The sequence below is a fragment of the Lathyrus oleraceus genome, chromosome 6, assembly GCF_024323335.1.
Source record: "Lathyrus oleraceus cultivar Zhongwan6 chromosome 6, CAAS_Psat_ZW6_1.0, whole genome shotgun sequence".
Taxonomy (NCBI): domain Eukaryota; kingdom Viridiplantae; phylum Streptophyta; class Magnoliopsida; order Fabales; family Fabaceae; genus Lathyrus; species Lathyrus oleraceus.
Genome location: NC_066584.1, coordinates 380,797,548 through 380,817,421, shown reverse-complemented (window position 1 = coordinate 380,817,421; position 19,874 = coordinate 380,797,548). Strand labels below are relative to the sequence as shown.

The 19,874-nt window shown below is 39.7% G+C and overlaps 1 protein-coding gene across 1 annotated transcript; it reads right to left on the bottom strand.

Annotated features, from left to right (window-relative positions):
* Window positions 1-5,138: 5,138 nt before the first annotated feature.
* Window positions 5,139-6,167, bottom strand: LOC127098213 (nodule lectin-like). The gene has a single exon (XM_051036739.1). The coding sequence runs from the start codon at window positions 6,103-6,105 to the stop codon at window positions 5,287-5,289; it is 819 nt and encodes a 272-aa protein (XP_050892696.1). The 5' UTR covers window positions 6,106-6,167; the 3' UTR covers window positions 5,139-5,286.
* Between the last annotated feature and the right edge of the window lie 13,707 nt (window positions 6,168-19,874).

Sequence of the window (19,874 nt, the reverse complement as noted above, 5' to 3'; positions counted from 1 at the left end):
GGCAATTCTGGAGACAGTGCCAGCAATGATGCCAGACGGAACCTGTGCTACAGGTAATAGAATATTTCACCGTCTCTTTTGGGCATTTGACCCGTGCATCAAAGGTTTCGCTTTCTGCAAACCTCTCCTGCAAATTGATGGCACTTGGTTATACGGAAAATACAAGGGTACGTTGCTCATGGCAGTTGCACAAGACGGTAACAACAATGTATTTCCCATTGCCTTTGCTCTTGTTGAAGGTGAAACGGCTGCTGGATGGGGTTTCTTTCTTCGACATCTCAGAACGCATGTCGCTCCACAAGCCAATCTATGTCTGATTTCTGATAGACATGCTGCCATCGAAAGTGCCTACAACAACCATGACAACGGATGGCATGATCCTCCTTCTACACATGTCTACTGTATCAGACACATTGCACAAAACTTCATGTGTGCTATAAAAGATAAGAATCTTCGCAAGAAGGTGGTGAATGCTGGGTATGCTTTAACTCAACCGTCTTTTCAATATTATCGTGATGAGATTCGACTGTCTAATGAAGACGCGGGGAGATGGATAAATAACATCCCAGTAGAGCAGTGGACAAGAGCATTTGACGGTGGTTGTCGATGGGGCCACATGACAACAAACATTGTGGAATGCATGAACAGGGTTTTCAAAGGAATTCGAAACCTGCCCATAACCGCCTTGGTAAGATCAACCTATTATAGGTTGGCTTCTATGTTCGCCAGCAGAGGTGAAAGATGGAGTGCAGTGTTAATGTCCGGACAAGTATTCAGTGAATGTTGCATGAAGGTCATGAAAGAGGAGAGCATCAAAGCTACGACACACGCTGTAACAGTGTTTGACCGTCATAGACAAAATTTCAGCGTCTAGGAAACAATTGGCAACAGCGAGGGGAGACCAAATTTAGCCTACGCGGTTAAACTACACATAAGTTGGTGCGATTGTGGAAAATTTCAGGCCTTCCGCATACCTTGCTCCCATGTCATTGCAGCATGCGCTTATACTCGTCAAGACGCTTACACCCATTTATCTGATGTGTACAAGGCCAACACCATCATGAATGTATATAGTAAAAGCTTTTCAGTACTACCAATGGAGGATTACTGGCCTCCATATGAAGGAGATATTGTTTGGCACAATGAAGAGATGCGTAGAAATAAGAAAGGAAGGCCAAACAGCACACGTATAAGAACAGAGATGGATTCCACAGATAAAATGATAAGATTATGTAGTATCTGTCGTCAACCAGGACACAACAAAAACAACTGTCCCAATCAAGGAGCATCATCTAGATCTTAAGCTTATTGTAACATGATATCTAGATCTTAAGCTATTTGTAACATTGTATCTAGATCTTATGCTTTTTATAACATTGTATTTCTGTAACAATCAATCATTATATATCATTAAGTTCTTGTTACAACGAGTTTCATAACCAACATCAGTACAAAACATCTGAAAACATAAATAATTCTAACTGATTACAACAATCAAATTAATATCGTCTCGACCGAACATCATTTCCCTAGCATCCTTATCAGTCTTCATTCGCACCCAACCAAAGATACTGTCAAGTCTCTCAATACTTCTGATTTTTTTCCCTTCTGGTATTTTCCCGTCTAACCATCGAACCAGCTCCCTCTTCAGTTGATCTAACGTGGTGATGTTCCAAAACAGCATCAGCAATTGAGGTTTGTCTCTCGCATAAATCACCTTACCGTATCGGCGACGAACACCAAACATGATAGCCAAATGATTATATGAATTGTGGAACAATAGGTCACACTACGCATCTATTTATAAGACAAAAAAGGCATTTTATGAGGGACTCGACAATTGAGTTGGCGCCTCCTTTTAAAACATACACATAGGCGCCAATTGGATTGGCTAGGGCACCTACCCTAGGCTAGGGCACCTGCCCTAGCCAATCCATTTGGCGCCTCCATTCAAGTTTTAACAACAGTCGCCATATGAACAACTTTCATGTTCATCAAAAATCCATTTGAAACTTGGAAGCTCATCATTAATTTCAAAACATTATAGGTCATTTTGACATAAACCCTAATTTTGGGTCAAGTTCGCAGGGACCTAACTCACTCATTTTTTTATTTTGAGGTGGGACCATGTGCATTGGAAAATTTAAGATGTCTAGTTCAAATGTTATGTTGGACAAAAATTCATATTCCTAAAAGAAACACATGCAATAATACAAAACATTATCGGTCAGATAACAGTTGAAAAACTCAGAAGTCCAACTTCAACTGCCCATAACTTTCTCAAACAAATTCCAAATGTTGCAAAATTTATATTCAAATTCATTGTCTTGAAAAGATCTACAACTTTCATGTTGGAAGTTTTTTCATTTGAGGCTTTTTTAAGGGAGGCGCCAATTGGATTGGCGCCCCCTCTTAAAAATTACACACAGGCGCCAATTGGATTGGCTAGGGCAGGTGCCCTAGCCAATCCAATTGGCGCCTCCTTGCAATTTTTAAGAGGGGGCGCCAATCCAATTGGCGCCTCCTGTAACACCCCGATGAAATAAGGCTAATTATTTAATTTAAATTAATATAATATTTATTAATTTAATTAATTAATTGGAAATATTATTGGATTATTATTATTATTGGAAAATATATATATGTTGGAAATAAGGAAAAGAGCCCATTTGGAGTAAAAAGGTTTTTACGTGAAAAGCAGAGAAACGATCGTGAAAGAGGAAACGGGCAAAGAGACAGAGCAAGGGCTGAAGGTTGAAGAGAGAAAAGCTTAGAGCTCAAAGATTTGCCGGATTAATCAGGTAAGGGGGGTTTATCGTCGACTAATGGGTATTATGGGATAATATGTAATGGGTAGTGATAAGCCGTTGATTTGACCCTAATTGGGATTGTGAATGCTGAAAATGATGCTGGATAAACTGTGTTAAAAACTGAAATTTGATCTGTAATTGTGTGAGTCGTGTTTTCCCGAACGTATAGCGTTTTACGGAATTGGAATCGGAGGTCCGGAAGTCCTCTAATGGCGGAAAATGCGGAGAATTCTGCATTCTGCTTGAGTTAGCGCAGGAACAGCTTCTGTCTTGCGTTAACCGGTTAACCCAGGGTGTTAACCGGTTAACACTGTTTTGAATTGTGAAAATTTGCTGTTTTGTCTGCGTTAACCGGTTAACCCAGGGTGTTAACCGGTTAACACTGTTGTGATTGCTGAAATATTGCTGTTTGTGCTACGTTAACCGGTTAACCCAGGGCGTTAACCGGTTAACACTGTTAAGTTTTGGGACAGGAAGCGTGTTGTGCTGCGTTAACCGGTTAACCCAGGGCGTTAACCGGTTAACGCTGTTGCAGAGTGGAAAAAGTGTTAATTAAAATGTTGTGTGCCTAATTGGTGGTTGCCTATATCGATGTGTGATATAGTAGGGATTATTTCCCGCTGTTTTGAGCAGTATAGGTATTAGTAGAGTGGGCTAATACTGTGTTTAATGGATTTACATGATAATGATGTGTTGATACATGTGTTGATGATGTATGGTGGCATGCATAATGATGTGAATGTATATATATTGCCTGTATTTGTGAATGGACTGTTGTATGGCTTAGAGTGTGAGCATATGTCCATTATGAATTGTTGTTGATGCTGTATTGCTAGATGATTAGCGTGCATAGCATAGCCTTTGGGGCTGTAGCTAATTCCCATGGTGAGGAATTAGTGAGTGAACCATTGTGGGTTTGTTGTTGATGTCTGCATGCTAGATGATTAGTGTGCATAGTCTAGCCTTCGGGGCTGTAGCTAATTCCCATGGTGAGGAATTAGTGAGTGAGTCACTAGGTCTCAAATGAGTGGGACTAGTGAGCTTAGTAGCCGTATCTGGAGGGATCGGTGAGCTTGAACTATATGTTCAAGAATAGTCGGTACCGCATGTGTGGAGTCTCATTGCATAATGTATGTATGGCGTATAATATGAATGGATGTATTCCAATATTATACGCGTGTTTGTGTTGTTATGGAGTATGATTTGAGATTATACTTGTGCTTTATGTTGGTGTTGAATACGATATTGAGCTGATGTGCTGTTACTGATTGTATGTTGTGATTAGGGTGATTAATGTGTCAAATTACTTAACATGACATGAGATTCTATAATGCTTATTATATCGATTGAGGAACTCACCCTTACAACTATTTTTCAGGTAACGAGCAATGAGTTGAGTAGAAGCTAATACTTGGAGTCTAGTGTAGTCTCCTTAGTGGGTCATGCTCTGATAGATGTAACATCGGGATGGGATGTTTCTTTCTTGTTTTCATTGATGGTTGTTGAATAAGCTTACATGTATTGTGTTACATGTTTTGTATTGATGATGGATTTTATCCCGCTGCGAATTATGCAAATGTTTTATTTGATTAAATAAATGAGCATGACAGTTATGGTGTTGAATGGTGTGAAACATTGTGTGACACCCTTAAATTGCATATTTACTCTGATTAATATATGTTGTTATTTTAATTAAATATTTGGGGGTATTTTAGAAGGGTGTTACACCTCCCTCTAAAAGTGGGGTATATTGGGAATTTTTTTGAAAACTGGATTATTTTGGGAATTTCTTCGAAAATGTGGGTTAATTAGGTAAAAAATCCACTAAATGGAGTATATAACTGATGAGAAACGATATTTTGTTTCAAGATAAAATCTTTAATTTTGAGGACGGCTTATTGTTTATTAAAATTATATTGTGGAAGTGTATGCTTGAGTAGTAATTTTCAATCTTTCTGTAATTTTTATGATTAATGTATTATTCATTTGAAATGTCTTAGAACGACAGTTTAGTCTCTTTTTTTTCCATTTTGTTGAGGGTTAGAGTATTTCTTATATTTTTTTTATATGAAATCCTTGTTTATAAAAAAATCATGGACAACACTTTTCATTATTATCTAGAACATTGAGAATGAGTCTATTATCAAGCAAGTACTAAATTTTTAGTATAATATAATTTTTTAGTATGTTATTCGTATAGAAATAAATTAATTATTTATTATATTTTAATATTTGTACCCCTGATGCGTCAGAGTCCATGATCGCCAATGATGGCACAGGTATTTGCATAGTTAAGAAGAAGAAAAAAACACAGAATTAATAAGAGACTTTAATAGAAACATTGCTCAAGCAAAGTCTTTATTTAAAAAGAAATCACATAGATCTCACACAAGCTGCTAAGTAAGCAGGGTTTTTATTGAGAAATAGTAGTTTATTATTACAAGCTGCTAGTAAGCATAGCTTGCAACAACATTATTCATATGTCTGAGACACGGCTTGTTCTTGTTATGTAGTTTGATGTGAATGACCATGAATGGATGTTGTATGATTGATTAGTTAACGTAGCAGCAGAAAGACCAATCTGAACGATGTTTGGGAGCACAGTTTTCAAATCAACGACTTGAGCAATGGTGGAAATTCTACCACTCTCATAAGTAACAAGAGCACTCAACGTGTTAGAAGAAGAGTCATAGATTATACTTACTTTAGTCAATAAACCATTCACCCACCTCCATCTAAGTCGCACTGTCTTGGTCGAAATTATAGAGTTGATATCAATTCCAATATGCCTCCCTTCGGGGTCCCAAGAATTGCGAAAAAGATCAAACTCTACACCCACAAATCGATTGATTGAAGTTTGACTATCAACTACTCCCAGAAATGGTGTGGTTGAGTTGATGGGGATCACGGTGTCTGGTGGTGCAATGAAAAAGATCAATCCATCAGTTATAGGACCTCCCGAGGTCTCCATGACGAAAGAAAAGGAAGTGACGAAGCTGGCAACATCTCCGGTAGCATTGTCCCAAAGAGTCACGGGGGTTGTATATAAGGCACGACCTGTTGTTGGATTAAATGTATCTGGAGGAAGTGGTGAGCTTTTGGTGAGTGCTAAGACACCACTGGCTAAAATCTCGGCATCGCCTTGGAGGGTGATACGAGAATCTCCAGGGGTGAGCTTGGGGAAATTGAAGGAGAGTGCTTGTACTGAGTTTAGATTTGTTGGTAACAAGAGAAAGATGACTGAAACAAGAGAAAATAGTTCCTGAATTGGAAGGTTTGTGCGATAAAAAGCCATGGTAGTGTGAAGTTTTGATACCAAAGTTATGAATGAGGATACTTGGTTTTTTTACATATATATATATATATATATATTATATATATATATATATATATATTATATATATATATATATATATATATATATATATATATATATATATATTATATATATATATACACCACGGTTTTCTTTTGCTATCATGTATAATTAGGACAATTCTTGTGAAGAGTACTGTTGTCTTAATTAACATCTAAAAACTGACGAAGTATTTTTTTATAATGTATAAAAATTTATAATACATAGATAATGTTGTGAAACAAAAAAAAACAGAAGAATTTCTTTTATAGAACATTGCTATTTCTACGCTAAAAGTTACACCAAATACTGTTCACCGTATTTATACGGTGAACATGGTTTTTTTTTTAATAAATAAAAAAATAATATTTATAAAAAAATACTTTTATTTTTATAATTATTTTTATAACATAAATATAAATTTTTTTATTAATCAACTTTATTATTATATTAATAATAAAAATATAAATGATTAATCACATATTTTACTTATAATTTATTAACCAAGTTTATTATTTAATTAACCAATAAAATATATACTATTAACCAAATTCTGACATTAAAATATAAAATATAGTAATTAATTTTTAACCAAAGTTTGTATATATTTTAATGTCAGAATTTAGTTAATATTATGTATTTTATTGATCAATAAAATAGTAAATTTGGTTAATGAATTATAAGTAAAATATGTGGTTAATAATCTATATTTTTGTTGTTAATTCAATAATAAAATTGGTTAATAAGTTTTTTTTATATTTGTGTAATAAAAATAAAAATAAAAATAAAAATATTTTTTTATAAATATTTTTTTTATTTATTAAAAAAATAAAAACACTGTTCACCATATAAATACGATGAACAGTGTATGGTGTAAGTATTGGGTGGAACATTTGGGTGTAAGAATAGCATTATTGTTTTTTATAATACATAGTCAATGTTGTGATTGAAAAAGAGGAAAAAATTGTCACGTAGATGAGCAGATATATCTCTAAAAAAATTATCATTTTAATTAAAACAATTTACATCATTCTTGTTCTGGGAAAGTTAGAAATCCAAGAAAATAGGTCCAATTACAAGGGTCCAACCCAAAGCATCATTATGAAAAAACCAGCGAACAAGGGGAACTTTGCTAGAGGGTTAAACACATGACCCAAGATACCAAAGCATTAACTACAGTTTTATTTGATCGGACCAAGCGGAGACGATTTCAACTGTCTACCATGTATCAGTCCCTCCACAAGGTAAACCAATTATTATCTCATTCTTACTCTTGCAAGTTAGACCTTTCTAACATTGTTTGTTTGGACGTTGAAGTGTTAACATTGCATATCTACCCTATTTCTTGCCGCTTACTAGAAAGACATTTCTCCATACATCTAATCAACTTCTCTATCACCTAAGTTCTTTCTTTGTCAACCTCAATTCCTCTAGCATACACCAAGTATCAGAGGATTATACCCTCTTTCACCATGAAGTGGCTTTTTTCCAATTTAGCACTAGGTTGGAATTAAAACACCTCTCTAAGACTTTTTCTATATTTTTTCAAAGAATCACTAACGCTAGATCCCTAACCGAGGAGTCATCCCTGAAGACTTCCATAATGTCCTTTAGGAAACCATAGAAAATAGACATCATGCAATACTGAAAAGTGGGAGGCGTATTGCATAGACCAAAGGGCATCCCCGATAGTAAAATATACTCTAAGGGCAAGTAAATGTTGTTTTCTCTTGATCTTCAAGGGGAATGGGGATTTGGAAAAACTCAGAGTAACCATCTAGGTAACACAAATGAGAGTGTTTGGCTAGATGCTCAAGCATATGGTCAATGAATGTGACTGGAAAATGGTCTTCTCTTGTGCCTTTGTTAGCCTTTTTATAGTCAATTCACATTCTTCATCACGTGACTGTCCTAGTGGCTACTTGCTCTCCATGATCATTCTTAATCATTGTTACCCCATTTCTTGGGTACCACTTGAATAGGACTAACCCACTTACTGTTGTATATGGAATAAATTATCCTGACCTCTAGGAGTTTCAATACCTCCTTTTTAACCACGTATTTCATGTTAGGATTTATTCTCCTCTGATGTTCCCTAGTATGTATATAATCATCCTTTAACAGAATCTCATGCATACAAGTTGAGGGGCTAAACCCCTTTAAATCATCAATGGTGTACCATATGGCTTTTGGTTTTTTTTACAACAATAAGTAACTATGAAGTTTCGGACTCTCATAAACTCGCATTCACTATTACATGTTGGTTTGGCCTTTCACCTATAAATCCATATCTAAGGGTCTGAATTAATTGTTTCAATTCTACCTGAGGTTCTTGTTGCTCATATTTGTTGCTTTGTGTAATAAGAACTTCAAAGCTTTGGTTAGAGGAAATTGTATATTTTGTCCAATACTTCCTTATAAAAAATTTCTTCGGTGTTTTCTTTATCATTTTTAGCGCCATTGAGTAAACATGTTCGCAACTCATCGGTTATATATATATATATATATATATATATATATATATATATATATATATATATATATATATATATATATATATATATTATATATATATAATATATATATATATATATATATATATATATATTATATATATATATATATATATGGGTTTCATGTCACCCATATCTAACTCTTTGTACACCGATAAGGGCATCAGGCTAACACAAGCCCCTAAGTCACAAAGTTCCATATCAAAATTCATATTGCCTATAGAAAAGGGAATCAAAAAACTCCTCTGATCTTTAAGCTTAGTGGGTAACATGTTTTGGATTATCGTGCTACGTGGGGCATCTTAGTCAAGTCCTCGGTAAAAGGAAAATCCAGGTGGATCTTTTTCAAAATCCCCACAAACTTTTTAAACTTCACCTCTACCTTAGCCTTCACAAACCTTTGTGGGAAAGGAATCAATGTCTTGTATGGAGGTGGAGAATAATATGGTGCTTCCTTCTCTACCTCTTCACCTACATCCTTTTCAGGTGAAGTCAGTGGATATTCCTCAACTCCTACATTTTCCTTACCATTACTTTCTCTACCTCTCTATCCCTCTCCACATAACACTCAACTTGTTTTTCCTTTTTGGTTGTTACAATATTAACATGTCCCTCAGGAAAAGGACCTAGAGGAATATGCACAAACTGGGAGATTCGAGTTTCAAATGTTTTTCTTTGAGTTGGGAAGGACTCAACCATAGATGTTAGGTGCTTAAGGTTTTTTGCTAATATGGATATTTTATTCTATGAGATCTTCGTTTTGGAGAGTTTGCTCCACAACAAAATTCTCCATTAACATCTCAAGGTTGTAGTCCCCAAAGGTAAAATTTGTGCCATGTTGGTAACCATGCGGCCCCATGGCATGCTCGGTGTACATATATAAATAAACTTCAGGTGATCTCCCCACTGCGAACTATAGGCTTCTGAGTATGGGCTCTATAAGTCATTGTTCATGTAATTTCCAATCTCTTGAATAGATCCTCCGGCGAGAATCATTTTGAAAATAGGGATTTTTTTGCATAAAAAAAATTACAAAAAAGATAAAAGTGCTTTAGTATATATTATGTTGGAATAAAATTTCAATATCAAATTTATCTCCCCAACAATGATGCCAAAAACTTGATTGTGTAGGCGCAAGTGCATGAGAATGCATAGTAATATAATAAGATCAAACCCACATATCAATGAGTTTGAGTACTGATTTGTATCCTAACGGTGTAGCTAAAGCGATCTAAAAGTTTGGGGATTCAGTGTGAAGGTTTATAACAGGTTGATCTCAAGAACCAAACTTAATCTCTTAAAGGTATCTGTTTACTGTGGAAATTGGTAAACAACCGCTGGTCCTCCCTAGGCCTTAAGACTAAGGGTTACTTGCAGGATCGACCAGTTGATCCTAGGACATGTGCTAGTGCAAGTGAGGCTTGTCCAATTCGACGGGATAACTTTGTGAGGAACGGCTCCTAACAAAGTATTGAACAAACGCAGGTTTTTCCACACGAACGGTTTAAACGATGCTATAGCCTATAGGTGACTCGTGACCGACAGCGCTACAGCCTTCAAAAGATGTACACGACGAACACGCTTTTGGTAAACTCTATTATCGTAATAGAATCAGTGTCGACAGCATAAACGACAACGTAAAATGATAACTCAAAAGTAAATGAAATTAAGATAAAATGTTCAACGGGAACAATTGAAAAGTAAGGAAGTTGCATTGAAATAAATGTGGTGATTCACGTACATAGCACTCTCAAAAACTCTTGCTTCCTCGCGCTGGGAATGGGAAGTTTCTTACAAGTGGTTTGTTAGTACAAGGTGAACACCATGAGCCCTTTGTGGGATCTTCTATTTATACTAAACTAAAGAAACTGCTCATAAGCTAAAACTCCTAAAAACTAGCAGATGTCATGTCACACGATCTGCAAACCGTCATACCCACGTCTTGCAAACTGCTCCAGATTCTGGCGCTCTGATTCTTCTTGTAACTGCTGGTCATTTTCCAATTTCAAATTTCTCCCGCCCAGACGTTTAGGGCGACACTGTTATTTACGCATTTGGCATGAAAGAAAATTCTTTAAGTCCCAAACTTCACTTTAGTCGACGGAATGGCCTGTCGATCAAGCAGGCTTCTCTTGTCGGCTTCATCCCTTGACTTATGTTTTTTCCACTCTTGCTTGCCTCAAACACCTCTTCATCCTTTTATGGTATATAACCCCCGAATTCACAGGACTCTATCACTAACTAAGCTTTCAGCATGCCTTAGAGATTTTTCGTGGTAACAAAATGCCCCCCCCCCCCCCCAGAGATGCCATTTTCGACTGTCGAAGTTGGTGAGATGATGGCATCTTTGAGATGTCGACTTACCCCTTACTGCTTCCACTTCTACTTAGTGGGACCTCTATTTTCCCCACGTTGATGACGTCATATAATCATGACGAATGTTTCTTTTTTCCTCGAGACGCACAAAATCATGTCCCCATCATTTCACGTCTTTATGACTGAGACGTGTTTGCTATCACGCATGCCTTCTCTCTTCCACGTGTCTGCAAACGTGGGAACATGGGCATACGTGTCGAAGGTGGAAGACCAACCGCTTACTCTTCTCTGCTTAGGGTTTAACCCCTATAAAAATCTCATTTTTCTTCTTCTTCCCTTTTTCACCCTTTTGCTTCAGCATACACTCATCTCCTGTGCTCTGTGAAAACTCTTCTTCTCCAAACAAAAATCTTCCATTTTCTCCATGGCAAGCTCCAACAAACCCTCCGCTGCTAAACTCACACATCCTATCACCATTGATGGTAGAGAATATGTTCCTGAGCCTCCGTTTGCAGAAGAGAAGGCAAAAATCTGGAATTCTCAGGTATTGATTCCTCTTTCTTTGGCTGATGAACTCTTAGCGTTCTTAGGTCCTCTTCCAGAAAACCGACACCCAAAGATTACCAGAACAGATTCTTCCCTTTTTCCCTCCAGTCATATCTCTGAACCCGTGATTTCTGCTCAAAAACCCTTTTCCCTTCGTTACGTCGACAGAAACTTCAGGACTGCTCCCCCAAAAAACTATCCCAAGTTTTTTGCTTGGATGGATCGGTTAGAATCAGAGAAAAACGACCATTGGAAAAGGACAGGCATCTACACCCTTCTACAGATTGCCCGTTGTGGCCCTCCCTAGTCTTGTCGCATGTTATTAGCTGCCCTCCAATTTTGGGAGAGTTCAACCAATTCTGTCCATACCAAGTGTGGCATGATCACGCCGACACTCCTGGACATCGCTGACATCACTCGCTTAAAACCAACTGGCGAAGTCTTCGACTGCGAAACTATAGCGCCAATCTCCCTGCGGTTCGACGTTGGTGATTCTCGCAAGCCAACGTACAACAATTTCATTGATCACCATGCCACCTCTGCAGGTCCTGTGATCGACGAGGAACATGTGGCTTTCCGGACCCTCTCGCTATCCCGCTTTGTCTTCTACTCCAGATCTATGCATGTAGCCAAGCACTTTTCTCTCCTGGCAACTCAACTGCACCAAGAGCGTGACATCGCCCTAGGCCAACTGATTTTAGCTTCCCTCTATGAGTCTCTGTCTGAGGTTGTCTGCCAAATTAGACTTTTTGACCCTGAGAACTCCAGAAAGAAAAATGTGTTGGTCCATGGCCCTTTCTGGTTCTTGCAACGGTGGCTCAATGCCACTTTCTCTAAGGATATAGCCCCCTACGGGATGAGGAGGGTTGCGTGTCCCCCAGAGGAACGACACCTTATTTGGAAACGGTTGATCCCTCTGACGCCCATCGACAAAAACTTCCCTGACCTCCAAGTGTTTCGACTTTTGTTCAACATCATGCCGATCCGTGTCGATTTTCTACCTTCTATGGCCCCTTTCAGCCGTCGAACTGAGAGTCCTGCATGGCTCACCAGGCCTTTTCCTCCGACTGAAGAGGAACATAGAGATGAAACCTTCCTTATTTGGAGGCGTCTTTTGGTCCCTCGATTCCTGTCGGCTGAAACCTCTAGCAGCAATCCTGGCTTAGTGACTTATCAACCTAACTTGGTGGCCAGGCAATTTGGCCTTTGTCAATTCATTCCCAAGTCCCTGTTCTCTTCTCAAGAATTACTCACCAATATCCTCTGTGGTCAACCTTGGAGTGAGATCCAAGAGGAACTTGAAACCATTTGGGAAAACCGACCACGGCTCCCCTCTATTCCTTTTCGACCAGCCTACTTCTGTACAAAAGAATTCCATGATTGGTGGCAGTCGTATTTTGCTATTTATGTTGGCGCTCCTGAGGCCAAACTATCTGAATTAACTCAAGCTTTTGTTTACTTGCAGGCGAAGTCGACCAAGTGTAAGGCTCTTCATGTCAAACAAATTCGCGCTTTCCAAAATTATTTCCAAGTTGTGTATCCGACAGGCTCCCAAAACTTAAAGTCCCAGGTTACACAAAAGACAAGTATTTTTACGCCCTTCATTTTGGAAACCTCAAGTTCCCTCCTTTGCCATCTAGCCTCTTGGCTCTGGCCTTTGGCCATTTGGTCCCTGAGTGGTTTTATTGCCCTATTTCGCACGTGCAAAACGCGTATAAGAAGAAGGCCGACAGAGTGGTCCTGACGAAGCATTATATACCTGATTACTCAGGGCCACTTCATATTGATCCTCAATATGTTAGCGTGTTCGAATCCACACAACTCGGTAACACTTTTCTGGAAAGTTGAACTTCCTCTTAGTTGGATTTTGTCGCTCACTTGTATTTCTTCTATTTCTTTGCAGTGATCCCTTTAGACCCTGTGGGTCCTACTCCTGCCAGAGAACCTACTCCTTCGACACAAGAGGCTCAGGTAAGACTCTGGCTGAGTTGCCGTTTCTTTTAGCTTTATGTTTTTTATTCTTAGTCGTCATCTCCCTTTTGCAGGCTGCTCATGAGAAATCCTCTGACGATGATGAGCGCCCTATTCCTCAAGTCTTGAAACAACCCAGTTCTTCGGTATGCACTTATATGAAACAGTCTTATTTACTCTTGTGATTTTTTAAGGGAAACAGTCTCACTTTTGTGTAGGGTCAACCACGTTCGACAGCCCCCACTGTCTCCTCTCACTCCAAAAAATCCAAAAAACACAAACGCCCTACCGACACAGGCTCTGAGGTATTCCTTGTCGGCTTGTCTGATCTTCTGGCTAGAATATCTGCTTATAACCTTTCTTCGTATCTTCAGCCAACTTCTGAGCCATCTTCTCTACACAAATCAAAGAGTCACCATGGCCACAAAAGGAAGAAGCATGACTCTCCCTCTAGGAGTGGCGAAGGCAAGAGAAAGAAGCACCATAATAAGGCCCCTGCTGTAGATGCCGACACCATTATGGTCGACACTTCCATTCTCGACAAAGTCCCTGATCCAGCTGTGGGGGCTTCACAGTCGACTGGCCCCTCCCCTGTTGCTGCCTTGGGGAAAGAAAATCAGGATGCCGTCTCCCCTGCGTCGACACATGTAATTACTTGTTTTCCTGTCCACTCCCTTGGATTATTGCACTTCTCTTACATACATTCTTTCCTTACAACAGGCTGATGCTTCTGCTGAGTCGACTCAACCCGTTACCGACTACACTCCTTCGTCGCCGGTTTCTTCTCTAACTCGCCCACTACAGTCTATCGACACCGCTGGTGAGTTTATTGACTTCCCTATCCAGATTAGTGATAGTGACTTTGACTCAGTCACTAGTCCTGCAACGTATACGGACTCCAGTTCGACTAGTTCTGAATCTAGTCTTTCTTCAGCTTCCTTGCCTTTGCATGTTCCAAGGGGACCAGCGGGTGTCGACACCAATAAGAAACAACCCTCCCAGACTACTCCTCCGTCAACCGCTTCTCCTTCTTCTCGGACTACCCCTCTGTTGGCTGCTTGTCTTTCTCGGGGCTAGCGATAAAGCCTTTTGCTTTAGAAGCAATTGGAAGGCTCCACAATCTAGTGAAATCGCGTGATGCCTCTTCCGACTCTGAGCAGCTTCACTCTGGAAAAATGGGCTCTGAGGCGACGAAGACCAAAGCTTTGATGGATAAAGTCCGCCTTCATGCCTTGAATCCTGACCTTCCTTTTGTGCTCATGCATGAACCCTCTGTCGGTCCAGAGATCTTGCGCGTGCTTGCCCAACTTAAAGACCTCCAACTCTCAGATTATGCCAAGCATGCAATGGCCGCTTTAGAACAACTTCTGGTTCCCATGCTGCGCCATCTCGACAGCGTCAGGGACACTGAACGCCAGACTGCTGCTACTGAGGCCTCTGTGAAGGAAAAATGGGAGTTGGTGATGCACGTTGACGCGGAGGTCACCAACATGTTAGGGACTATGGAGGAGCGGAAGAAAGAATTGATCTCCAAATAAACAAGGGCCACTGAGATACGTCAACAAATTGATGCCCTTCAGCGTCAAATTGCCACTCTGGACAGTGAGTTGGAGTCAATTACCAAGGAGGAGTCATGCTTTATCGAGGAAGTTCTAAAACCTGCCCAGGCCACTATGGAGCAAACCATCGGTGATGCCTTAGCGGTCGCTGAAGAGCTTATGACTGTTGAGGGGAAGCTTGAGCAACTCAAAGCCCACGCCAACACCTTGGAGCCTACGTCCTTGCATTATAATTTTGAGCTTAAATCTTTCCAATCCAAGTTTAGCCAACTTTGACCGTTTCTATTGTTTGTATGAATTTTGTGTAATATTTAAACAATGGCTTCTTGCCACTTTAATGTTATCCTTCTTACTTTTAGCACTGTGTATTTATTTTCTGGGCCTTTTGTAGCTGGTTTCCAACATAGTTTTCTCCAACATAGTTCTTTTGACAGTTATTTAGTCTGTCAAAATCTTGACCTCTTAAAGGAGAAGCCTATATTTTTTCAAGTACTTTCCATTCACTCTTAGGATTCGCCTATCTGGTGCCAACTCCTCGACCTCGTAGGCGTTATTAGAAAAGGCAAGCAAAACCTTAAATGGTCCTTCCCAATTAAGGGACCATTTACCCAAAATTCGATCATTTCTGTCCATAGGCAAGATCACTCTCCAAACTAGATCGCCGACAGCAAACATTTTACCTTTCACCTTTTTATTGTAGGCTCTGGTGACTTTTTCTTTCTACCTTTGTAGGGAATCCAAGGCTAACATTCTCTCTTCATCCATGTCGACCAGTTCGTCTGTCATCATACTCTAGTAATCTTCAGAAGGTATTTCATATTGCCTTTGGGTTCTGACCTCCTGGACCTGAATCTCTACTGGCAACACTGCGTCATGCCCATATACCAGTCGAAATGGAGTCGTTCCAGTTGCTTCTTTTAGTGACGTTCGACATGCCCATAAAGCTTGGTCTAACGTCTTATGCCAATTTCTTGGCTTGTTGCCTATATGTTTCTTTATTAGGCTGATGATCATCTTATTAGCAGCTTCGACTTGGCCATTCGCTTGTGCGTAATAGGGGTAGAAGTCAGTAATTTGATTCCCATTTCTTTTGCAAAATCTTGCACTTTTCGACCAGTGAAAACTAACCCTTGATCGGTTGTGATTGTTTCTAGGATGCCAAATCTGCAGATGATATAACTTTGGACAAACTCTACCATAGCCTCTTGGTCTACATTTGTTAATGCCACGGCTTTGACCCATTTTGTGAAATAGTCGATACCGACCAAAACATACCTTTGTTATTTCGACGAGGCTGGTTTTATTTCTCCTATAACATCCAGTGCCCACCCTCAAAAAGGCCAGGGCTTTACAACTGTATGCAACTCGCTTGCAGGCACATGTTGTATGCCTCCATGCAATTGGCATTCTTAATAGCTTTTAGCAAATTCAATGCAATCCTTCAACATTGAAGGCCAATAAACTCCTGAGTGCATCAAAAGCCATTTCATCTTCAACCCTGCTTGATGCGCCCCACACGCTCCACTATGTACGCTAGACACAACCACATATGCCTCGCTTTCTCCCAGACATTTTAGTAACACTCCTTCAACTGTCTTTTTGAATAGTTCATCATCCACCAGGACATAGCTAAGGGCCCTATATTTTATCTTTCGATCTGTCGACCCTACAGGATTACGTAAATAATCGACTAGCGATTTACGCCAATCACTTTCCCCCTCGTCATCGACGGCCAAAATTTCAAAATGATATTTATCTACGACTCCCAACTTCATTATCGACAAATCTGATGGTGATAACAATGTCGCTCGTACTTTCTCCCTTACTTGGACCTCTTCATCCTAGTCTTTCGACGCTTTGTACCCTGAAGCCTCCTGCGCCAAATCATTTGCTTTTTGGTTCTCTTTCCGTGGTATGTGCTGGAGGTTGATTTGCTCAAACTTCTTGAGTAATCTGATGGTAACCATAAAATACATGATTAAATTTTCTTTAACACACATGTATTCTTTCGATGCTTGCTTAATCACTAGCTCCGAGTCTCCCATAATTTCGACATTCCTTGCCCCCAATTCTAGCAGTAGTTCAAGTCCTGTGATCAGTGACTCATATTTTGCTTCATTATTTGTGCATACCCTTTCAATTATGTATTTGAACTCTGCTGGAATTCCATCTGGAGAAATTATGACTCCTCCTATCCCAGATCCATGCTTATGTTTTGAACCGTCGAAGTATAACCTCCATGGCGCTAAGTCTACGTGATTTTGCGCCATTTCGACCATTGAGTGGTCGACAAGGAAATCCGCTACCACTTGCCCTTTCATTGCTTTCAAGGGTACGTATGTCAGAGAGTATTTCGTTAACGCTAAAGCCCATTTCCCAATTCGACTATGCAAAATTGGTTTAGATAACATGTGTTTAATAATATTAAAGTGGGAAGATACGTACACATCAACAGGCTTAATATATTGCTTTAATTTCATACAAGAGAAATACAGGCATAGACATAGCTTTTCTATATCACTATACCTAATTTCAGGGTCATTCAGCATTCGACTAAGGTAATACACAGGTTTTTCAACACCTTTTTCATCCTCTTGGACTAACATACTTCCTATAGTCGATTATGAGGCTGCAATATACAGTCTCATTGGCCTATTCCTAACATGAGGGGCCAACACTGGAGGCTTAGTCAAATACTCTTTGATTTTGTTAAAAGCCTTTTGGTGCTCATCCTGCCACTTAAAATCCTCGTTCTTCAGTCGAAGTAGTGGGGAAAAAGCTTTTGTTTTGCCACTTAAATTTGATATGAATCTTCTCAGGAAATTTATTTTGCCTAACAAAGATTGTAGTTCCTTTTTGGTCGACGAAGGCTTGACGTCCATAATGGCTTTTGTTTTGCTTTGGTTTACTTTAATACCCTTTTTATGCACCACAAAGCCAAGGAAGTCGCCTGCCTGCACACAAAAAGCACAACTCAATGGATTCATTTTTAATCCACATTTCCTCATCCTTAGAAAGGCCTTACGGAGATGTTCGACGTGAGTCTGTCGACCATTTGATTTTATCACAATGTCATCAATGTATACTTGCATGAAATCTTCAATAAAATCATGGAACATTGAGTTCATTACCCTCTGGTATGTTGCTCCGAAATTTTTCAAGCCAAATGGCATGACAACCCACTCATATGTCCCCAAGGCTCCTGGGCATCGAAACACCGTCTTCGGCACGTCTTCTACTGCAATAAAAATTTGGCTATATCCAGCATAACCATCTAACATACTCAAATATTCAAAACCAGCGGCCAAATCCACCAGCATTTCCGCCACGGGCATGGCATACTCATCTTTTGGGGTGGCAGCATTTAGATCTCTAAAATCAATACATACTCTTAAAGACCCATTTTTCTTGATGACTGGCATAATATTGGCCAACCATTCGACATACCTTGCAGTTTGTATAAACTTGCTTTTCAGGAGTCTTTCTACTTCTGCTTTTATCTTTGCCATGATCTCTAGGGCGAAACGCTTGGGCGTCTGCTTTACTGGCTTTCTTCCAGTTTTTATTGGCAGCTTCAACTCGACCAAATCCCTGCTTAGACCAGGCATTTCGTTATAATCCCAAGAAAAACAATCCCTAAATTCTTTCAGTATGGATATTACCTCAGACTTTCGTTCTTTGTCGATGTTGGCGCTTATGTATGTTGGCCTTTTCTCGCCATTCTCGCCAAGGTCGACTTCTTCCAAGGGGTCTTTTGGTCGTATCTTCTCTGGCGCCTTTGGGTCTTTTTCAAACCCTAAAGGTTCATTGTCATAAATGCAGTCTAAACGCTGGATGTTGACGTTTCCTTTAGCCAAAACTGGCTCATCTGTGGGCTATGGCCCAATAGCCATATAACCCTCTTTATTTAACGCATAGGCTTCGACAGCCATGTTTTCTTCAGCCTCTAGAGTTGACTTTATTTTGTTCTCGACAACGTATGCCAAAATCTTTCTTAGAGCTTCTAGCTCAATCATCATCAGTGACATCTCCCCAGCCTGTCGGCCGGATACCTGTATAGGGTGGATCGTCCAGACGTTCCACAGCCCAAATGAAGCCATGAGTCTCGTGAAGAGTTAGAGAAACGAAAGCTTCACTTAGATTAGCATATACATCCTCAGCTGGAAAACAAGGAGAGATGTTGGCCAGCTTTCTCTCGAATTCCTTCTTGCCGACATTATTCACGTCCGCCATGAAGTACCCTTGGTCGGCTTCGATATTTTCGACCACTCCATCTTCTCTCCAAATTACCAACCTTTGGTGCGTCGAAGATGGTACGGCTCCGACACCATGGAGCCATTCTCTGCCAAATAACAAGTTGTAACTTGGCTTAGCATCTCTCACCATAAACAGTGTCGGTCTGGTTATTGAACCCACCGTGATATTCACCATAATCACTCCTATGGTGTTTTTCGTCTTTCCTCCGTAGTCAGACAAAACCACGTTATTAGATCTGATGTCGGTATCGTACTTGCCAATCTTCCTCATAATATGGTGCGGCATGATGTTGACAGTGGCGCCACAATCGACCAAGACTTTGTTGATCGTTACGCCTTCCACTTTGGCCCTTATCAGTAATGGTTTCAAATGATTTTTCATGGTCATTGTGGGTCTTTCGAAAACTGCTTCTTGGCTTTCAGCAGAGCCATCGTTTAGCACAAAATAGCACCTTGGTTGGTGCAAAGCCATTTCTTCAGCGTTAGTATCATCCACCGACTCCTCCACTTCAGTAACACATTTGTATTCTTGTGGTAGGATTGACACC

Bases quoted from the DNA above. Each gene is read 5' to 3' on its own strand.
- LOC127098213 (XM_051036739.1), bottom strand. From the start codon at position 6,105: ATGGCTTTTTATCGCACAAACCTTCCAATTCAGGAACTATTTTCTCTT.